At 45.7% G+C, this 9,172-nt stretch overlaps 1 protein-coding gene across 2 annotated transcripts; it reads left to right on the top strand.

The window, feature by feature from the left end:
* The first annotated feature begins 5,212 nt into the window (after nucleotides 1-5,212).
* Nucleotides 5,213-8,453, top strand: RNASE1 (ribonuclease A family member 1, pancreatic). Of its 2 annotated transcripts, none has more exons than XM_064569690.1 (2): nucleotides 5,213-6,379; nucleotides 7,676-8,453. In XM_064569690.1, exon 2 carries the CDS (start codon nucleotides 7,701-7,703, stop codon nucleotides 8,154-8,156), a length of 456 nt encoding a protein of 151 aa, XP_064425760.1. In that variant the 5' UTR covers nucleotides 5,213-6,379; nucleotides 7,676-7,700; the 3' UTR covers nucleotides 8,157-8,453. The 2 variants fall into 2 exon arrangements, with proteins under 2 accessions (XP_064425760.1, XP_045757897.1); XM_045901941.2 differs by lacking the exon at nucleotides 5,213-6,379 and adding an exon at nucleotides 7,261-7,454.
* The last annotated feature ends 719 nt before the right edge of the window (nucleotides 8,454-9,172 follow it).

Raw genomic sequence — 9,172 nt, 5'->3', positions numbered from 1 at the left:
TGAAAGCCCCTACTTTTTGACACATACATTCTAGTGGAGGCAGAGAATATTAAACAAATAACAAAATAAAGAATGCAGATTTTAATAAGAGCTATGAAAGAAAAAATAAGGTGATCTAATAGAAGAATTGAGTAAAAGAACAGAATTGCTATAGACAGAATGTTTGAAATGTTGAAATCCTAACCCCCAATATGATGGTATTAGGAGGTCAAGCCCTTGAGAGGTGATTAGATCGTGAGGGTGGAGCCCTCAGGAGTGGGAATAGTGCCCTTATAAAAGAGATCGCCCAGAATTCCCTGCCCTGCAACCATATGAGGACACAGCAGAAAGATAGCCATCTATAAACCAAGAAGTGGATTATCAGCAGACACCAAATCTGCTGGTGCCTTGATCGTGGACTTTCCAGTCCCCTAAACTGTGAGAAATAGATGTTTGTTGTTTATAAGCCATCCAGTATATATGGAAGCTTGCTGTAGCATCCTGAACAGACTAAGACAAGGACCACAGACAGGGTGGTCAGGGAAGAACTCTGATGAGGGGATATTTAAATGGAAACCTGTTGAATGAGGAGACAGTCATATAAAAGAACATTTCAGGCAGAAAAAACAGCAAGGGTAAAGGCCCTGAGGCAGGCAAAAGCTTGGCATCTTCTCTGTCCCTAAAGAGGCTGGTGTGGCTGGGGAGAGGTAAGGGGATACGAGATGATGGTGAAGAGGCAGAAGGAGAAGAAATAAAATACCTAATAGAAGGTATCCAGTTGAAGAGTCAGCAGCTCTTGGATTTCTTGTCATAGAGATGGCATGGCCTCAGGAAAATGGGAAAAGGAAAGCGAAGATATTTTTTTTTTAAGATTTTATTTATTTATTTTAGAGAGAAAGAGAGTGAGTGGGAGCAGGGGAAGGGGGAGAGGCAGAGGGAGAGGGAGAGCGAATCTCAAGCAGATTCCATACTGAGCCCAGAGCCCAACATGGAGCTCGATCCCATGACCCTGAGATGGTGACATGAGCCGAAATCAAGAGTCGAGGGCTTAACCGACTGAGCCACCCAGGTACCCCAGGAAAGCCCAGATTTCTTAAAGGAAAAGATAACATTGACTGTAGGCTTTCATTTAAAGGAAATTTGGATCAACTCACCAAAAGGACTTATGTGAGATCCAACCTGAGGGCCAGCAGTCAAATCCCAGGTCAACAATCTCTCTCCACTGTGACCCTGAAAGTGGAGGTGGTGCATCTGAGAAGTCTGAGTTCCCCTTGCAGAGGACAGAAGGATGTAATGAGCCTCGGTACTAGACAGAGAGGATCTGAATGATGCTTTCCCTGGTGGAGCCATGCTAAGCGTCCAGCCATTGGCAGCAGTAAGTAGGAGAAGTAGGCATTGAAATGACAGCGGTGGTGGCAACAACAAACTGTTAAGTAATGACAAATTCTGTACAGATGTTGACTTACTGTAAATACTGAGGAAAGAGAAAAACTTAATTGCTTCTCCCTCTCCCTGCTACTCCTCCTGATTGGGCTCACTCTCTATCTCTATGGCAAATAAATAAATAAAATCTTTAAAAAAAATAAAGATAGAATTTAGAGATCGTCCATCTATCCCTCCCTCCCAATCAGAAACTTCAATCACTGTCACTTCTACTAAATCAGAATTAAAACTGAACTTTTGACTCTTGAAGAAACAGTATCAACAGTGGTAATAATAATAATATTACAATTCTATTAGGGCTCAGTATGTGCTTTGAATAGGGTAACCATATAATTTACTGTCTGAATTGCGACACTTTTGAGAGTGAAATTATTATTTATTATGCCAAGAAAGCGGGCATAAATAGGGATGGTCCTGGGCAAACGTATGGTTTCATAGCTATGAACCAATTTCTCACTATTACCTCACATGACAGAGGGCTAAGGGAGCTCTCTGTGGTCTCTCTTGTAAGGGCACTAATCCCATTCATGAGTGCTCCACCCTCATGACCTAATCACCTCCCAAAGGCCTCACCTCCAAATACCATCCCATTGAGAATTAGGTTTTAATATACAAATTGGGGGTGGGGGTGGGGAAACAAACATTCAGTCTAGAGCATCTTAGAGTAAGGGATTTAATTATCCCTAATTTACAGATAAAGAAACAAATTACAGAAAGTGATATACTACTGATCTTTAAAATCATAATGCAGGACTTTTGTGTATTCATTTGAATTCCTCCAGAAAAATGCCAGTCAGTGTTGCAGGACTAATTAAAAAGGTGAACTGATTCCACAGCCCCGTCCAAATACACTCCAGTACCTATGCATTTAAATTCTCTTTTATTAGTGCTTTGCCAATCATCCAGCCTGTGTGTTTTATAGATGATGAAACCGAGGTCCAGAGAGGTGAAAAAATTTTCCTGAACATAGCATACGGGTCTTGAAGCTGCAACTAATACATATGGTCTCTTCACTCTACTGGCTCTATTCAAATTCTCAAGAGCAGTTTATGGAAATGAATATCCCATTGTATGTGCATAAAGAAACGACAGCTGTGATGTGTGTCAAACTACTTGAGAAGAATTTTGAGAGATTGACATCACGTTTTAATCTGTGTAATGAAGATAAATGCTGCAACTGTGATTTAATGTATAGGAAATGAGGTCTCTCAGTAATGGGTCACAGACTCATTCTACACTGGGTAACTGTCTCCATGACATAGAGGACAACAGAGATGATGCAGACATTCCCAGAGCCCCACTCGGGGTTTGAACTCACGACCAGAGATCATGACTTGAGCCAAAATCAAGAGTGGGATGCTTAACTGACTGAGACACCTGGGCATCCCAGTGCCCTGTTGTTTTTCCTCTGCTTCTGTGATTATGACAGCGTGTGTCAAGATGAAGCCTGTGTCAGCCTGTTTTCCCAAGTGACTACAGTGGGCAGAGCCCCTTGGCTGGACCAGGATAGACAAGTAGGAGAAATGAGAAACTTTAAACTACTGAAATTTTGAGTTTGTTTGTTACTGCAGCACAACCTAGACTATCCTACCTGATCCACAGTCTACTTATTCTCTCTGCTAGTTTGGAATTCATACCTTGTGTTTCCATTCTTTTCATTGTTTACCCTAGAAATTCTCAAATGCATAGTAAACGTAGAAAAGTCTAATCAATACCTTTTAGTCATCTCTTGAACACTTGGCAATTCACATCACTTCCAAATTATGTTCCTGATGTATAGTTTAATTTTAACTTCTTAATTCAATAAGACATTATTGCTTTATAGAGTCAAAACACTTTTTTATTTGCTCACATGTTTATCATCACCTTTTTAAAAATTCTTTCCTGAATTTCAGACTTCTATTGAGTAGCTTTTCTCTCTCACCTGAAATGCATGCTTAGAATTTTTTTTAATGAAGGACTGCTGGTTGTAAACTCCATTAGGTTTTGTTTTATTTTATTGTTTTGTCTGCAAATGCCTTATTTTACCTTCATTTTTAAGTGACAGGATAAATAATTCTAGGTCGGTGTGTTGAGAAATCAGAACTAGTGTATTCAATTAAGATTATGACCTGCTGAAGAGGAGACACAAGACATCCACATGGCCAGGTTACTCCCTCAACATTCCAGCTGCCACTCTGGAGAAATGAAAAGCCCAGGGTGCAGTTTCAGGACATGTACATAAAAGCAAAGTCATAAGATTTGTTACTTACATTCCCAGAAATGGGGAGATGGAGAGTTGCGGGGAGAGGATGGGTCAATGGTATAATGAACCAGGGGAAGGGGCAGTCCTCAGGAGTCGGCAGGAGATAGAGAGCAAGGTAACAAGTACCTATCCCTTCAAAGGTGGTTGGTGTGGAGGTCACTAACTTTTCACTGGCTCAACTCTAAGTGGCTATTTTATTTTTGAGAGGTGAGGGGGAGGGGCAGAGGGAGGAAGACAGAGAATCTTAAGCAGACTCCTCGCTGAGCGAGGAGCCTGATGCTGGGCTGGATCCCAAGACCCTGAGATCATGACCTGAGCTGAAATCAAGAGCTGGATGCCTAAACCATTGAGCCACCCAGGCGTCTCTCAGAGATTCTCTTACCTGAATAAAGGCAGATTCTTCTGAGAGTGAAGCTACCCTAAATCCCCACTGGGGGAGTTTTATAGCCTGGAAGAAGACAGACCACTCACACCTGCATAAACAAACATTATCACAAACTGTCTTACTTCCCACTTGTTCCCTAAAAGTTTATCTCTCCCAAAAACACAAAAACAAGACCCCATTTATTTCCTACAGAGCCCCTTTCCCTCCCTTTCTTCCCCTGTGAAGTTAATATAGAAACCCTTATCCCTTGCTGTTCAGGGAGCCACTTCTTTTTTGCTCCAACACAGGCACAGGAATAACATTGTCTATTTTCCTGTTAATCTGTCCTTTTTTGGTCAGTGACTTTGCAGGCTTTCTGACATGAACCTAAGTGGTTAGGAAAAGTTTTCCTCCCAACGCCACTCCAGATGATATGAGTGCTATGTAAGGACTAAGAGAGACCAAACCTGGGTGGAGGGTAGGGTGTTGAACAAATTACAGGAACATGAAAGTAAAAGCTCACACCATACCACATCTTCCTCAGCCCCACTTGCACTTTCCAATTCATATGCATTAGCAAATCATGCTGACTTGACTAAAGATTTCTTGGATATCATGTGACAACATAATAAAAACACTTCCCTTTAAAGAATTCTGTTCTTTCCACTAAGGTCCCTCTCTTCTCTCCTCTTCTCCTTTCTTCCCCTCCCCAGGGTTTCAAAACTGCCTACTTTTTCAGTTCAGGTTTTTCGCAAAACAAAAGCCTGGGAAGTCCTTTACTTCCCTCCTACTTTTTAAGGAAGTCAGAGATGGCTCAGTGTCAATGAAACAGATTCTTTTTTTTTTTTTTAAGATTTTATTTATTTATTTGAGAGAGAGAGAATGAGAGACAGAGAGCACGAGAGGGAAGAGGGCAGAGGGAGAAGCAGACCCCCTGCTGAGCAGGGAGCCCGACGCGGGACTCGATCCAGGGACTCGATCCAGGGACTCCAGGATCATGACCCGAGCCGAAGGCAGTCGCTTAACCGACTGAGCCACCCAGGCGCCCAATGAAACAGATTCTTTATGGAGGACCTCAGCACCACCCTATGTGAGCCATCACTAGAGATAGCATTTATCATACTTCCAAGGACCTCTCCAAGCCCTCTGTACATCTTACCTTATTTTGTCCTCATAATAAATCTAAGACGTACATATCATCACCTTCATTTCAGGGATGAGGAAACTGAGGAACAGGGAAAGAAATTCAGTTCTATAACTTGCCCAGCTCTTCAGATGCTAGATCAAAATTTGGACTGAGACAATCTAAATCCAGAGCATGGAGAGAATGGTGATTATTCTCACTCCAGAGGAATTGAAATTGTCACCCAGCAAAGACAGGTCTCTCTGGAGGAGGTGTAAAATCGTATAAAATTTCTGGACATGACAGGCTCCACTTGAAGCTCCATTTCCCCTTCTAATGAACTTTTGAGCTGAGCAGAAAGACCTTTGAACTGGGCCAGACACAGTAATTGTTTTACAAGCTGTTGCATATAAAGTCAACGGAACACCTGGCATCTGGATCATAAAACGGCCAGTGTGGCCTTTGATGACAGGTAATTAATTCATGCAGATCAGGAATCGTGTGGTGTGATGACACCCGTACGTTAGTCAATCCAAGTGTAAATCAGCAGGGCTTAATCTGTCAGTGCCTTCCCCTCCCTGATTCAGGTCAGGTACTTGCCCCGCTGTCCGTCTTTTTCCCGAGCACCCTGATTTTCCTGTGTAGGAGGACGCTTTTCGGGGCATTCTGGAATCTGTTCTCCAAAAAAAAAAAGCAATCCTGAGACTCCCCAGTAAAGGCTTTTGTTCTTTTTCAGTTTTGCCTCTGTTTCTTGGTAGACAGAGGGAATTTTGCTGCTAAGAAATATGATGTTTTCCATTTTTTCTCCAAAAGGGATTTGAGTGTTTTTTTTGTTTTTTAAGTAGGTTCCAATCCCAACATGGGGCTCAAACCTGCAACCGTGAGATCAAGAGTCCCATGCTCTAGTGACTGAGCCATCCTGACATCCTTTGGGGGTTTGGTTTGGCTTTAGTTCCTCCCTTCAACTCTCACCTTCCAGGAGCAGTTGCTGTGGCCAAGAACTGCTACACACCCACCTTCCACACCCAGGAGAGCTGAAGTGGTCAGCACTGGGCGAGGTCGCATGTCTCCTCCTCCTTCCTGCCTGGGCACTGTCCCACTGGACCCCAGATCTGCGCTGCCTTCCAGCCTCACCCCCCTCCCCACAGAAGAGGTGCTGTTGGAATTCCAGCCGCGCCAGGACTCCTGGGGAGAGAGAGGAGACCTCCCTTTCCCTGCTGCTCTGGTGATCACACGTTTATGTGTCCTTTGCAAACCTCCAAGCATATTTGGTGAAAATGCTCCCCCCCCCCCCCGAGATGATGAGGGCTTTGCTGGGCTTCAGGCATCAGCACTGTAGTGGCTTTCTCTGCTGCTCCTTGTGAACCACCAGACAGATGAGATTCACCTGGTACGGTTCCTCTAGGCCAAGACTCACCCTTCCCAGCAGTCCTGAAAAAAGAGTGGTGTGGATGATTCCCTACAATGTCCCTTCCTCACAAGGCCATTGGTTCCCTCTAAAGTGAAACCAAGATCCTCCTCCCACCTATCTTTCCTTGGAAGCCAAGCCCCTTTGTCATCTGTATAAGACTCCCTCCCCAGGGATCCAGGGATCACAGGCACTGGCCTTCTGCTCTGTCCTAGAGACCAAGCTAGAGACCCAGGTCAGTGGCTGAAGAGGTAGTCTCACCACCTCCTCAGCCTCGTATGCATTGGATTGGGGGGACCAGGGTGGGTGAGGTTAGCACCTGAGAAAACTGGGGCTGGGCCAATGTGGGGATGGAGCATGTGGGCTGCAGGGAACCAGTGGTGCGGGGAGAGGGAAGCATCTCTCTTGGAAATACAATGGCATCCCTTTACGATGCTAGTGTTAGGCACTGGGCTGTTTCCCTTGTGTTGGAGGACAACAGGCCTCTGTCCGTCATGATCCTGGAGGTCATGGTGGTATTTCAGGGATGCAGTTCAGCTCATGGTTTATTCAAAAGGATTTTCTAATGAGCGGCTTGAGCACTGGGTATAAATGTATTTATTTTTCAAATGTATTTTATTTATTTATTGTTTTAAAGAATTTATTTATTCATTTGACAGAGAGTGAGAGAGAGCACAGCAGGGGGAGCAGCAGTGGGAGAGGGAGAAGCAGGCTCCCCGCGGAGCAGGGAGCCCAGTGCGGGGCTCTATCCCAGGACCCTGGGATCATGACCTGAGCCCAAGCCAGACACTTGACAGACTGAGCCACCCAGACACCCCCTCAAATGTATTTTAAATTAAAAAAATCTCTAGTATTCAGACACAGGACTGCAAGATTTTAGTTCACTGTCAAGGTAAGCACCCAGAGGCAAAGATCACCTCTCTCTAGCAAGCGGGAGCTAAATGCTCTTGGAGAAGAGTGTATGTGAGTATATCATTACTTGGAAAATTGCGCAGGAGGAGGGAAATCTTTCTGGCTGACCCAAAGGGAGACTGTGAGCCAGGGAGGCCACAGGCAGGAGCTGGGGTTCTTTCTAAGGCAATGCTTTTTCTCTTCTCTCCCTTTCCTGGCTAGGCTCTTCCACAGGAGTGAGACCACCATGGCTCAGGAGAAGTTCTTCAGCCTCTTCCCCCTCCTGGTCCTGGTGCTGCTGGTGCTGGGCTGTGTCCAGCCTTCTCTGGGCAAGGAATCAAGGGCCAAGAAGTTCCAGCGGCAGCACATGGACCCGGACACCTCTGCCATCAGCTCTGGCTATTGCAACCAAATGATGAAGCGCCGGAATATGACAGATGGATGGTGCAAGCCGGTGAACACCTTTGTCCACGAGCCTCTGCCAGATGTCCAGGCCGTCTGCCTCCAGGGAAACGTCGTCTGCAAGAATGGGCAGCCCAACTGCCACCAAAGCAGCTCCAGGATGCACATCACTGACTGCCGCCTGAGGAACAGCTCCAAATACCCCAAATGCCAATATCAGACCCTGCAGAAAGAGAAATCCATCATCGTGGCCTGTGAGGGGGACCCGTATGTGCCAGTCCACTTTGACGCTTCTGTGTAGGTCTCCACCCGAGGCCAGAGCAGCGAGATGCCCCACCTCCCTATGGTAGCACCTGCTCCTCTCCTCTCCCTTCCTTGCTCTGAGGGAAAGAACTCCAGCCAGAGCTCCTATCCAAAACACATGCTTCCCTGCCCAGGGCTTGCCCCTTCGTGGTTTGGAGGGTGAGGTGGGCCCCGTGTGAACCACTTCACTGCTTCTTTCAATAAAACACAGTTGCAACCGCCTGGATTTCTGAAGCTCTCGCCGTCCTGATACTGTCTGTGTGATTGCTTTCCTGCTGGGAGTGAGAACTGCAAATCTGGTTAGCTTGGGTAAGCATGGAATAGAATCATTACATGCCTCTGCTTCTGACTCGGTTTTCAGTGACCTGAGATCATTCCTTTCCTTGGAGATTCCGTGCTGCCAAATGTTAAGCTGTTAAGTATGGGCTATTTGAGGGGCCCCTGGGTGGCTCAGTCGTTAAGCATCTGCCTTCGGCTCAGGTCATGATCTCAGGGTCCTGGCATCGAGCCCCACATCAGGTTCCCTGCTCCGCGGGAAGACTGCTTCTCCCTCTGCCACTTCCCCTGCTTGTGTTCCCTCTCTCTGCCAAATAAATAAATAAAATCTTTAAAAAAAAGTATGGGCTATTTGAGATAAAAGGGAGCTCCAGTTTGGGACTGTCCTGCTGGGTGAGCTGATAAAGGTTGAAGCTCAAATACCAAAATCTCTGGCACAGAAGGAAGGACAGGGTAACCTCAAGAAGACCCTGCTCAGCGCCTGGCTGGGGAGGAGGAGTGGATGAAATTATGATCCTAAATTTTCATTTCCTTTTATTTTTTTAAAGGTTTTTATTTATTTATTTGTCAGAGAGAGAGCGAGCACAAGCAGGGGGAGCAGCAGAGGGAGAGGGAGAAGCAGGCTCCTCACTGAGCAAGAAGCCAGATGCAGGACTCCATCCCAGGACCCTGGGATCATGACCTGAGCCGAAGGCAGATGCTTAACGACTAAGCCACCCAGGCGTCCCATCATTTCCT

Source organism: Mirounga angustirostris, unplaced genomic scaffold (genome assembly GCF_029215605.1).
Source record: "Mirounga angustirostris isolate CCGP_5_RB_7025 unplaced genomic scaffold, mMirAng1.0.hap1 SCAF_9, whole genome shotgun sequence".
NCBI classification, from domain to species: domain Eukaryota; kingdom Metazoa; phylum Chordata; class Mammalia; order Carnivora; family Phocidae; genus Mirounga; species Mirounga angustirostris.
The sequence above is the reverse complement of the archived record's forward strand: the minus strand, read 5'-3'. Positions and strand labels throughout refer to the sequence as shown.